The 12,792-nt window shown below is 50.5% G+C and overlaps 1 protein-coding gene across 4 annotated transcripts; it reads left to right on the top strand.

Annotated features, from left to right (window-relative positions):
* ZNF7 (zinc finger protein 7) lies at positions 1–12,746 on the top strand. 4 transcript variants are annotated; one of them, XM_087825579.1, is made up of 7 exons: positions 1–57; positions 364–522; positions 986–1,211; positions 1,314–1,358; positions 1,728–1,854; positions 4,558–4,674; positions 8,241–12,746. In XM_087825579.1, the coding sequence occupies exons 3-7, from the start codon at positions 1,122–1,124 to the stop codon at positions 10,040–10,042; spliced, it is 2,181 nt and encodes a 726-aa protein (XP_087681705.1). In that variant the 5' UTR covers positions 1–57; positions 364–522; positions 986–1,121; the 3' UTR covers positions 10,043–12,746. The 4 variants fall into 4 exon arrangements, with proteins under 4 accessions (XP_087681705.1, XP_016072079.2, XP_087681706.1 ...); XM_016216593.2 differs by lacking the exon at positions 1–57 and having other exon boundaries at positions 210–522; positions 986–1,116; XM_087825580.1 differs by lacking the exon at positions 1–57 and having other exon boundaries at positions 210–522; positions 4,561–4,674.
* Positions 12,747–12,792: the final 46 nt, after the last annotated feature.

The following is a 12,792-nucleotide window of genomic DNA, read 5'->3' as shown; positions in this document are numbered from 1 at the left end:
CGAGGCCCATTTGAGGCGTCGTCCCGGCTTAGCAGCCTGCGGCGGTCTTCGGGGAGGGTGAGTGGAGCCGGCGGCAGCGCCCTCGGGCGGAGTGCCCGCGGCATCCGCCTGCCTCCGGCCCTGCGGGCCCCGCGCTCCGGCGGCTCGAGGCGGGGAAGCTCGCGTGGCGCCGGCGGCTTGGAGACGCCGGGAGCACCTGGCGGAGAAGGCGGTGCGGCCGCGGCCGCCTTGCCCGCGGAGGCGGGAGGCGTTTGGCCGAGTCCCGCGGGCTCCAGCGCGGCCTTCTCGCCGGCCTGCTCCAGAGGGATCCTTCGTTCTCCTTCCTGCATAACCACCCACTTCGGGGCCCTCTTTTCCCCTCAGGGCCTCTGGAAGACCTAGACTTAGTCAGAGTGTCGGAAAGGGCTGTGCCTTGCGTGGGTAGGAAGTTTGCCTTCCCTGAATCCTGGCTGCCTCTCAGGCCTGCCCTTCTCTGCTGGGGATCAGAATCCGGCGCTGCCCGACGGTGGTCACTTCTGCCCGGTCAGTCTCGCTGTGCACATGGCCTGGGGCGTCCGTCACAAGCCACTTTCTGACCCAAAAGCTCCACTTGGAAGCCCACTCCTCATTCTGACCTACCAGGGGGACATACAGGGAGAGGCCCGAGTGTACGTAGGGGGATTCCTGTATCCGCTGCTCTTTTCCCAGTGATTCTTGTCAGGCCTCCAGTCCCACCGTGTTTCCCCTTGCTGCCTGTGACCCAGCCCCACTGGCTCATTCAGCCCATTCCATCCTGCCTCAGCCCCTTTGCACAGGGCTGTGCCTGCTGCCTGGAGTGCCTTCCCCACCTCCATCTCCTTGGCCTAGTTAGCTCCTGTGGGAAGACCCATCAGACTAAGTCAGGGTTTCCTAGTTTAAATACTTTCAGAGTTCCTTGTACTTTAGTGCCATCACGGTTGTAATTTTGCATTTCTTTGTGTGGTTACTTAACTTTTTCCTCCACTAGACTGTGCTTCGTGAAGGCAGAGCCCTTGTGCTTCCTTCACTGCTGTATCCCGTTGCTTGGTTGAGCACCTGGCACGCGTGGCAACCACCCCTTAAGTGTTCCTGGAGTGATTCACAACCGCCACACACTCTGTAAGATGAATGAAGCCTCAGGGGGCAGATGCTCAAGTGTTGTAGCTGCTTTGGTTTCACCCTGTGTCCCCGCCAGAGAATATCTGGGGGTGGAGGTAAAGGATGGGAGAACACAGTTGCCCCCTGGATTAGCCTGGAAGTCGAGGGGGGGGTGCCTCCATCACCCTGACTTCTGACTCTTTCATAACTGTCAACAGGTCTCTTGGCCAGGACACATGGATGCTCACCCACCGAGCCTCATGGTAGGAGTCTTGACGGCCTCCGTTCCCTCTCTCATCCTGTGAAGGTTTTGCCGCTTCCTCTGGATAACCACCCTGCTCACAGTGCCTGGGCCCGGACCCTGCCTTGGCCCCTTATTGTGGTCCTTGCTAGACTTTAAACCCCTATCTGGACTCAGGCCCCCCTGAGGTTCTCGAGGGGAGGGTTGTAGGTCCCTGGCCTGGGTCCCTTCCCTCATCTATACTGCCCCTCCCCTCGATTTTTGAGCCAAAGGGGCATAGTGACTGTCTCATCCATTCCTGTGGTGCACGTACTTGAGACACACTATGATGAGGCCCCAGAATGGGGCTGGCACCCAGGGGTCCCTGGAGTGCTGGTGTGTGTCCTTTCAGGAGGCTGTGACGTTTGGTGATGTGGCTGTGCACTTCTCGAAGGAGGAGTGGCAATGTCTGGACCCTGGCCAGAGGGCCCTCTACAAGGAGGTGATGCTGGAGAACCACAGCAGTGTGGCCGGACTAGGTGAGGCTGTACCTTGGGACCCCTGCCCCTGCATCATAGGTCAGCACCCACATAGCCAGGCCTCTGTCAGAGCAGGGGATATGGAGGCCGTGTGGTCAGGTCCTAACCCTGGGATTGGTCATAGTGAGGCAGGCAGGCTCCTACCTTGCTCCTGTCATGGAGTTTAATCCTCACAGGGTACTGGACTCCTGGGAGGTAATAAAGCCTCCTTTTAGCCTGGGCTAAGAGATTAACTTGTAAGAAATTGAATCCAAACTAGAAATAGTTTTTTTGCGATTTTTTTTTTTAACTCCTGGAGGAATTTATAAAGATGGAATTAATTGAACCTTTTAAGTTTTTGGTAGAACTCCCTGTAAAACACCTGGGCCCTAGGGGAAGCCCTTCCTTTTCTTTCATGCTTGATGGTCCGACAAGCTTGTGAATTTCTTCTTGTGCCACTTTTGTCATTTCTAGTTTTCCTACAAATTCATCTCTTCATTTGGGTTTCCGTTTTTTAGCACATATTTGTTCATAATACTCTCCGTCTTTTTTTTTTTTTAACTTTCACCCAAGGATGTTTTCCGTTGCTTTTCACAGAGAGTGGAAGGGGGAGAGAGAGAAACATCGATGTGAGAGACACATCGATTGGCTGCCTCCCGCACAAGCCCTGATCAGGGCCAGGGATCAAGCCTGCAACCAAGGTACGTGCCCTTGGCCAGAATCAAACCTGAGACCCTTCAGTCCGCGGGCTGATGCTCTAGCCACTGAGCAAACCCGATAGGGCTCTTCATTTTTATTTTTAATCTCTGTTATGTTTGTAGCTGTTCCCTTATATAAGTTTTTGACCATATCTTGATTGGTTTTGCCCCAGGACTATTTATTCATCTCTTCAAAGAGCCAGCTCTTTGTTTTGCTCAACTTTTGAGGAGTGTCGTGTGGGGGTCCTAATTCTCTAGTTCCCTGAATCCTGCCTGTCTTTATTCATTTTTTCCTTTGTGTTTGCTGTGTTATTTCCAGTTTCTTGAATTTAATGGTTACCTCATATGTGTTCTACTGTACTTATTTCCAGGAAATGTATTTAAAAATGTAAACTATCTTTACATACTGCTTCAGCTGCATCCTGCAAATTTTGACTGAGTAAATACAGCTCTCAGTTAGTAATTCATTACTGGATCTCCAAGTGGCTAATTGTTTTGAACTGCCTGTTGTGGTTACTTTCATGTCCCATTGCGTTTCGGTGGTTCTGTGGACTGTACATGACACCTTCAAGGCTAGCTCAAGGATGTTTCTCTGAGTGCTCCATGTATGCTTGGAGAGAACACCTGTTTCCTGCTCAGTGTGGGGTCCTACCCTTCTCCACCCCCTGGCCAGAAATCTGAGGGAATCTCCAACCACAGGGCCCTGGGATGGGCTGGGAGCCCACTACACTGCCACCCCACAGCATGGGGCTGGTGGTTCTGGAAGAAGGGTGCCAGGTGGGTGCCCACAGGCCTCCACCACTCCCTGGGCTGCCTTGGCACCCTTGCTTTGTGAAGGGATGCAAGACTGGGGGCAGCTTGGTAAGGCTTAGACCTCATTGCCTTCTGATTTGAAGTCTGTTTCATTCCCTGTTTTACTTTTGTTCTTTCTTTTTACTTCTGTTTTTAAACTTTTTTACTTATTGATTGATTTTTAGAGAGAGAGAGGGAAAACATCAATTTGTTGTTCCACATATTTTTGCATTCGTTGGTTGATTTTTTTTTTTTAATTATTTTTTTAATCCTCACCTGGGGACATTTTTTCCATTGCTTTTTCAGAGAGTGGAAGGGGGAGAGAGAGAAATATCAATGTGAGACAGACACATCAATTGGCTGCCGACCAGGGCTGGGGATTGAGCCTGCAACTGAGGTACATGCCCTTGGCTTGAATCAAACCCGGGACCCTAACCACTGAGCAAAACCGGCTAGGGCCATTGGTTTATTCTTGTATGTACCCTGACCAAGGATCAAACCTGCAACCTTGGCATATCGGGATGATGCTCTAACCAAGTCAGCTACCCATCCAGGGTGGTTTTGTTTTTTAATATGTTTTTATGGATTTCAGCGAGAGTAATGGAGAGGGAGAGAGAGAGAGAAACATCAGTGGTGAGAGAGAGTCATTGATTGGCTGCCTCCTGCAAGCCCCCTACTGGGCATCGAGCGTGAAACCTGGGCATGTGCCCTGACCAGGAATCAAACCGCGATCTCCTGGATCATGGGTCTATGCTCAACCTCTAAGCCACACTGACGGGGCTGGGGTTTTTTGGTTTTTTTAAAGTGAGTTTATTTGAGCCAAACTGATGACATATGCTGAGAAGCAAGATCTCAAATGCTCCAGTTTTGTTTCTTAATCATCCCTAACTCTTGGAACATACCTGCCCACTGAACTGAGGGGTGTGCTGGCAATGCCTGGCTTTTTTCTTCTAGAGGCAGAGCAGCCTCTTCTTGACAAACTCTTGAGTGACAGGGTCCCCTGGGGATCTTGGCCTTGAAACAGAAGAGGATTGGCTGGGAGTCCAGGCATTCCTTGCTGTCCAGCCTCAGGAGCTGTGCCCCAGTGCCCAGATCCTTACCCTCTGATACTCCCTTCAGAGACTGCCTGCACCCCTGCAGCCTCCCACCCCTTTACTCCTGGAAACCAGAGGGCTATGAGCCCTGAGCTGCATTCCCAGCAACACCAATGTGGTTTCCTTTGTCACCTTGACAGCAGGATTTCTTCTCTTCAAGCCTGAGCTGATCTCCCGGCTGGAGCAGGGGCAAGAGCCATGGGTCCTCGATCTGCAGGGAACAGAGGGGAGAGAGGCACCAAGGACCCCCCAGAGAGGTGAGGCTTGGTCCTTTGGCACAGAACCTGTGCCTGGGAAGGCAGACCCCAGGGATTAGCAAGTGAGTTTGTTTTTAAACTACGTTTTATTCAGTTTCTAATCTTACCAGTACTCTTATTAAGCAAAGGTACAAACATGGATGCAAGGGAAGCAGTAAGCTTGGTTCTGAGCAGCCTCTGAGGTGAACGTCACGTCACTGGGACCATTATGCTCCCTCCAAAACTTCTTGAGATCCTGGGTGACTGCAGCCTCTCAGGTCAGGCTCCCGGGCTACTATAACAAAGCACCACAGACCAGAATCTTGAACCAACAAAGGTTATTGTCTCACAGTCCTGGTGCCAAAGGTACAAAATCAAGGCATCAGCAGGGTTGTAACCCCTCTGAAACCTATAGGGGAGGATCCTCCCTGCCTCTTCCAGCTTCTCATGGCCCCAGGTGTTTTTTAGCTTGTGGCTGTATCACCCCAGTCCTCTGTGTCACAGCACGTCCTTCCCGTGTCTGTCTTTCCAAGGACACCAGTCCTATTAGATTAGGGCCCTCCGTACTTCAGTGTGACCTCATCTTAACTAACTCCATCTCCATGGTCCTGTTTATTTTTTAAATTTTTTTTTTAATCCTTACCCAAGGATATGTTTTCCATTGCTTTTCAGAGAGAGTGGAAGAGAGAGAGAGAGACATCAGTGGGAGAGGGACATATCAATTGGTTGCCTCCCGCTTGAGTGCCAACCGGGGCTGAGGATTGAGCTTGCAACTGAAGTATGTGCCCTTGACCAGAATCAAACCTGGGACCCCTTAGTCTGTGGACCAGCGTTCTAACCACTGAGCCAAACTGACAAGGGCTGCGGTCCTGTTTATAAATAAGTTTGTATTCTGAGGTCCTGGGCTACAGCTTCAGCACACCTTTTTTGGGCACAATCAGCTCATAACAGGGGCCTTTCTGTTCAAGCTCCTTTCTGACCCTTCTCAGGAAGAAGAAAAAGGGACAGACTGGCCTGGTTAAAATCCAGCCCCCATGAAACATTTCCAAGGTGGAGGGAGATTTTAAAGAGGGCACCGTGGCAGGAGAGCCAGCTGGGGTCAGCAGAGCTCCTTAGTCAGTGGTTCACATGCAGCGGATGGCCTTCCTAGTGGTTAGGTGACAGTGTGATGAGACCTAGAGCCGCTCACAGACCTGAGTGCACAGGACAGAGGACAGCCTTGTGGATGAAAATTTGTGGAACATGTTAGAAAATGTAAATGCCCCAGATGTGATTTTATTGTTTGGTGTAGCTGATATCCCCGGATCCTCCTGGTGGCGGAAGACGGCAGGCCTGCAGCTGCCCCCATCATAGCCACCCTTGTACTAGGACTCGAGGCCCCCTGGGGGCTCCATAGGCAGTGTCATAGTTGCAGTGGTGAAGACAGAATTTAGTCTGGGTGATGACTGCAGTAGGTCAGAGTTTACTGACAGCTAACTTAGCTTCCACTTGGAGGTGATGGAGCAGGCAGGGGGCATGATGGATCACAAAAGGGTAAGGGTGGGTCCACGTGATACCAACTGGACTTGCTGACCAACCCTGCCCTCAGTCATTGGCATCCTCCAGTTTTCTCCGGCAGGTGCTTTTAGGGGGTTGGAGTCATCCTAGGGATGTGGCCTTGAGCTCTATTAGAAGCCACGCTAGTGTTTTGTTCTTATACACCAAGAGGGAGGTCTGGTTGAGCAAAGCTCAGAGGAGCCTGGCTGGGCTTGTCAGGAGAGGGTCTTTGTCAAAGGAACTGTCACTGGTAAGTGGGAACAGGAGGAGATGGGCTGTACTGTGTGCAAGTGTCATATGTAGGCCTGAAGGGAGGGAACGGGTACATGTTGAGCCAGACAGGAGGCCACTGGTTATGGGAGGCTCTTGCTGGGCATGTAGCATGTAGTGAGGTGAGACCTTTGTAATGTAACTTACTTACAGATTTTGCTGCAGGAAAGGGGGAAGTGGACTCCAGGGCAGCTGGGTAAGTTTGCAGTGTCCTCATCCAGCAGCAGCACTGTGGCTGTTAACCACAGCAGGAGGCCCAGGACTCATGGCTGGCCTGGCAGTGCAGGCATCCTTAACTCCTCTGTTATCGCTGTTCATGGAGGCCTCTGCCTTGAAGTAACAGGCAGAGTATAGCAGTACTTGTCAGTTTTCTCATCTTTATGGCCACTCCAGCGTTGTTTTTGCAGAGAAAGAGAACCAGTGAGGTCCATGCAGGAGATATTCCACATCTTAAGGGCACAGAGATGTTGAAAGGGTGTGTGTTTGGGGAAACAGACCTGGGTTCATTCCTGAGTCTCTCATTAGCTGGGTGACCGTGGGTGAGTTACTTAACCTCCCTGAGCCACAAGACCCTTATCCACTACTGATTTCACTGGGTGGTCATGAAGACTAATGGAGGAGGGAGCAGGAACTGTCCTTGTACACAGATGCTCAGGGTAAGCAACCCCTTCCATACTCCAGGACTGACAGAGAGATGGGTCACTGTAGCTGGAGACAGCACTGATGTGAGGAACCAGTGGAACCCTGTCACTGGGCCCTGAGTTTCACTGGGGGACAGCACTGGGCTGGTGATGGCCCTGGATGTCATTAGGGACAGTGGGGTTTGACTTTAGCAAAGGTACTTGGATTGCAGGGTAAGAAGGAGGTAGATGCTTATGTGGAGAGTCCAGAGGGAAAGTGGATGTCAGGAAAGCCTGTGGGGGCAGGTGGGGTAGCCAGAACCCCCTGCCAGTAATCCACAGGAAGGAGAAGTCCGTATGGGGTGAGGGGCAGGCTGGCAAGGGACACAGGTGCGAGTTGGAAGGAGTAGCCTGTTGGCTGCTGGAGCAAGCAGGGTTCTGGCCTTGAGTCCCACTCAGAAGCCCAACCAGGGGACAGGCCAGTGCTCAGCCCTTCCGCCTCACCCTTGTACGCCTTTCAGTAGCTCTCCTGCCTTGTCTTAAAGACACCTGCCCATCCCTCTGTTTATAGTTTAAAATCCCTCTTTCCTCCTCACTACCACCTCTGACATCTCAGCGTCTTGCTAAACCTCCAACCCTCTCAGGCTCACTTTCTTCTGTGTGGACTTTTCCTTGCACCATTTCCCCACAGAGCGAACCTCTGCTGACATAGCCCCCTCGTGGGAGGGTGGCTGTTGGCACTCACCCGAGTACACTGTGGTTGAATGAATGTGTAAAGCAAAAAGTAGAATGAAACCAAATTTTGAGAACTGTCAAAGGTGTCGAGTTTTTTTGTGTTTGTTTTTAAGTATATCTTTATTGACTTCAGAGAGAGGAAAGGAGGGGGGGAGAGAGAGAGAGAGAAACATCAATGATGAGTCATTGATCGGCTGCCTCCTGCATGACCCCTACTGGGGATCAGGCCTGCAACCCGGGCATGTGCCCTGACCAGGAATCGAACTGCAATCTCCTGTATTATAAGTCAGTGCTCAACTGCTGAGCCACACCGGCCAGGCAAAGGTGTCAGGTTTTCATAGTGTCTTTGCATGTGGGTGTCCTGGGAGGGAGCTCAGTTCCTAGTGATCACCCCCACCCCAGCCTCTGTCCTTTCTCTGAGTTCAGGAGGAGCCTTATCCTGCCTGTGTGTTTCAGATTCTATGATAAGCACTGATGGTGAGCAGGCCAGTGAAGATACGCACATGCTGAAATCGGAGTCCCTGGCCGCAGTGGTCAAAACCTCCCCTCAGGATTCCCCTCAGAGTCCTGGCTTTGGAGACACTTCTGATTCTGAGGTCTGGCCAGAGAGAAAGCCGAGCTCCCTATTCCAGAAACACCACTTGCACGTGGGAACTGTGGCTCCCAGGAAGACCTCTGCCAAGGAGGATGTGCAGGGCCACAGTGGCCTGGGTTGTCAGCCTGAGAGAATTCAGGGGGTTGCTGCAGACAGGCTATCCCAAAGGTGCGATGCATGTGGCAGGAGTTTCAGATACACAGCTCTGCCTCAGGAAGTCAGTGTACAGAAGAAACCTAATAGATGTCAAGAGTGCCAGAAAAAGTTATCTGATTGCTTACAGGAGAAGCAACAAAATAACTGCCATGGAGAGAAGCCGTATGAGTGTGAGGAATGTGGGAAAGTCTTCAGGTTGTGCTCACAGCTTAATCAGCATCAGAGAATCCACACTGGAGAGAAACCATTCAAATGCATCGAGTGTGGAAAAGCTTTTCGCCTGAGCTCAAAACTTATTCAGCATCAAAGAATTCACACTGGAGAGAAGCCCTATAGGTGTGAGGAGTGTGGGAAAGCCTTTGGTCAGAGCTCCAGCCTCATCCACCATCAGAGGGTGCACACGGGAGAGAGGCCCTATGGCTGTCATGAGTGTGGGAAGGCCTTCAGCCAGCAGTCTCAGCTGGTCAGACACCAGAGGACTCACACTGGAGAGAGGCCCTACTTGTGCCAGGAGTGTGGGAAGGCCTTCAGCCAGAGTTCAACCCTGTCTCAGCACCAGCGGATGCATACTGGGGAGAAGCCTCCAGTTCCAAGGCCCATGGATGGTGCTAGCCTTGTTGCCCACCAGAGAATCCACGCTTCAGAGAAACCATTTAAGTGTGACGAGTGTGGGAAGGCTTTCAGGTGGGTCTCTCGCCTTAGTCAGCATCAGCTGACTCACACTGGAGAGAAACCGTATAAGTGCAACAAATGTGCGAAAGCTTTTGGTTGTAGCTCACGGCTTATTCGTCACCAAAGAACTCACACTGGAGAAAAACCATTCAAATGTGATGAGTGTGGGAAGGGTTTTGTCCAGGGCTCACACCTGATTCAGCACCAGAGAATTCACACAGGAGAGAAACCCTATGAGTGCAGTGACTGTGGAAAAGCCTTCAGCCAAAGCTCTAGCCTCATTTACCATCAGAGGATCCACAAGGGAGAGAAACCCTACGAGTGCCTGGAATGTGGAAAAGCCTTCAGTATGAGCACACAGCTCACAATCCATCAGAGGGTTCACACTGGTGAGAGGCCATATAAGTGTGGTGAGTGCGGGAAAGCGTTCAGTCAGAACTCAACCCTTTTCCAACACCAGATAATTCATGCTGGAGTGAAACCCTATGGATGCAGTGAGTGTGGGAAAGCCTTCAGTCGGAGTTCGTACCTTATTGAGCACCAGAGGATTCACACACGAGCCCAGTGGTACCACGAATATGGGGGCACCCTGGAGGGTTCTACTCACGTGATTCGTAAAAAAGTTAACACTGTAAAGAAACTACACAAATGTAATGAATGTGAGAAAATATTCAGATGGCGCTCACACCTCATTATACATCAGAGGATTCATACCGGAGAGAAACCTTATAAATGTAACGAATGTGGCAAAGCCTTTAATCGGAGCTCAAGACTCACTCAGCATCAGAAGATTCACATGGGATAGACCACTCACCTCTGTAAATGTGTGTAAATGGGAATAAACCCACAGCCTTAACCTACTTATTTTATGTGGGATCATTGATCCTGACAAGTTAACAATGTTGGTAAAGATTTAGAATTGCTCTCTTCAGACTATCCAAGTTCATACAAAGTGTGTGTTTATTTGCTGGAATTTTGACCTTATCCCACTCAGTAAAGTCTGTGTCCCTTGCATCAGGGTGGCCACGTGTAGCATTTTGATTACACAGGGGGAATACCCCAGGTTCAGCAGCTGAGGCCTAAGACGCCCTGTGAGCTCTGCCAGACGAAATGCTCAGTGTCTGAAGCATGAGTTACTCAGACTGGCTTCAATAAGGATGTGTGAGCTCGATTGCAGGGAAGTCCAGAAGAGGAGTGTCTGGGATTCCCTTCTGATTTCACCCGACTCCTTTTATTTAAACCACTTTCCCCATCAGCAGCCCAGGCATGCAGCCCACCCAGGGTCAACTTGAGTTTCCACATGGGTCAGCCGGTCTGGCTAATCTGACCGACAGGCTGGGACCATGTTCATTCACTGTCTCACAGAGCATCTAATTAAGGCCTGGAGGCCACTGGATAAGGCAGACTTGCAGCATTGACCCCAGCCCTGTCCAGGATCCTGGGTTCACCAGCCATGAATGAGTCCAGGGGCCAGGAGTCCTGTTCAGGCAGGCTGTTACCTAGGGCCACTCATTTGAGACCTGTTGACCTTTGGTGCTATTGCCACAATCTGGCAATATTGAGACCCCCATCCCAGTGGAGAGGCCCATTTCTCCTACATGTGGACAGGTAGCCCAGAGGGACACAGGTCACTTCAGGATCTGTTGCTACACTTGATTTGGGTCACCATCACACTGGTTTGGTCAAGCCCATAGCCAGGTCCCCAGGACCTTGCTGCTTTCTTCAGTGTGCATAGCATAGCCTGTAGCAGGCAATGGATTTGTGTCAGGTGAAGAAAGTGCTTGCTGGTCCCTGTGTTGGCACCAGGAGGTTCCTGAGCTTTCTGGCGGTGGTGGGAGCAGCAGAGTTCAAGATGATTGAGTTTATGTGAGTTTGTGTTTCCAGCACATGGGCGGAGCCAGTCAGCCTAATCACCAGCTGCTGCTGCTTACCCAGCACAGTGTGTGTGTGACATGTCTCCCACCTGGTGCCAGGAGACCATGAAATCAGTGTGCCCACCTCTCCAGGTGTCCCTGTTCCACCCAGAACTCATGTCTGAGTCAGTGCCAGAGGACCAGGGACTTTTCAGTACATTGTGCAGAGGTTATGCTCATTGTGTCCCTGCCATGGCTGCTGTGCTCAACCAGGTCACTGCTGGCACATTTGGACAGGTGGGCCCAATCTGAAAAGGGCCATAAATATTTTAGGTCACCCAACAATGAGACAACAGCCAAGGTCTTGAGTGGACAGGGCACACTCTTGCCATCTGCTGGCACTGGGTACTGTTGTGTGCTCTCCATTGGACCCCCACCTCCCTCACCTCCTGGGTAATGAGGGACAAAGGTGTGGGGGTTATATGGACTCTCCCAGACTCCATCCTGGGCATGATACTATTTTCTTTCCCCTAACAGTAACTGCAGGCTAGACAAGGCCAGAGACTCCCACCTTAAATCTGCTTCAATACCTGAGTCTCTGGACAGTAGTGGTCCTGGATCAGGGGCTGGTGAACTATGGCCTATGGGCCAAACCCAGTCTGCAGCCTGCTTTTGTGTGGTGCGTTAACCAAACACAGGCCATTAGATTGGGTGGCTTGAATGCCTCAGTACCTACCAAGCAGACCAGAAGCTTAGCCAGTCCATGTAAGTGCATCTGTCACAGCCAACAGGCTTCCCAAATAAGGCAACTGCTTGAGCTGTAGCCAAACGATTTCCATGCTTTGCTTGTACAACTCTATGAAAACCTCTCTGGCTCCCCTCCACAGAGCGCTCGGTTTGGCACTGCCTGGTTCCAATCCATGTTTGCTCAAGTAAACTCTGAAATTTTAATATGCCTCACTTTACCTTTTAGCAGAGCTGAGAATGGGTTTTTACATTTTTAAGTGGCTTGGAAAACAAAAGACATTTTGTGACATTTGAAAATTATATCGAAGTTAAATTTCATTGTGACCAAATAAAGTTTACTGGAACACAGCCAGCCTAACTGCTTTCTCGTTACAAGAGCCAAGTCTACCACACGGCCTGTGTCGCCTCGTTAAAATCCTTATGCTCTCCAACCTTTGAGAAATTATTTTTCTTCTCAACTGTTAGTGTGGTTCGTTCACTAAAATGTCCCAATACAACTGAGAATTCATAGCAATAATCCCAAGTCCTACACTCCAGTCAAAAACACCCAGCTGCAGAAGTAGAAGAGGAGGAGTCTCTTAGCTGCGTCCATGTGAAAAAGATGTGTCACCAGTGGGCCCCTGGGCCAGACACTTTCAATTCAAACTACTGTGCAGTTAATGAGGTTCCAGGAACACATGAAAAGTACATGTGCTGGGAGCTCCTGCAGAAAAGGGGTCATGGGCTACTATGGGGCCGTGCAAGTTTTGGAATATTCTGCTCTACTTTCAAGCTGTATTTCCCAATTTGGGATTCAGTAAATATAATAAACTCATTTTAAGGATTTCCAGTTTGTTTCAGAGTAGGTTTTAAAATACTTTGAACTTCTCTTTTGGAGTTAATAAATTAAACGTGTAATTTTGAGCTGAAGTTGCTTTCATTGTCAATTATTAAACTGTGATTTATGAAATTGTAA

Source organism: Miniopterus natalensis, chromosome 16 (genome assembly GCF_054644295.1).
Source record: "Miniopterus natalensis isolate mMinNat1 chromosome 16, mMinNat1.hap1, whole genome shotgun sequence".
Classification (NCBI taxonomy): Eukaryota; Metazoa; Chordata; class Mammalia; order Chiroptera; family Miniopteridae; genus Miniopterus; species Miniopterus natalensis.
Note: the sequence above shows the minus strand (reverse complement) of the source record. Positions and strands in the feature narration are given on the sequence as shown.

What these genes read in the sequence shown, in the direction of transcription:
- ZNF7 (XM_087825579.1), top strand. Translation starts at nt 1,122, where the DNA reads ATGAATGAAGCCTCAGGGGGCAGATGCTCAAGTGTTGTAGCTGCTTTG. An exon ending in GAGAATATCTGGGGGTGGAG is followed by an intron (nt 1,212 to 1,313) that starts GTAAAGGATGGG and finishes AACTGTCAACAG; the next exon opens with GTCTCTTGGCCAGGACACAT. An exon ending in CTCACCCACCGAGCCTCATG is followed by an intron (nt 1,359 to 1,727) that starts GTAGGAGTCTTG and finishes GTGTCCTTTCAG; the next exon opens with GAGGCTGTGACGTTTGGTGA.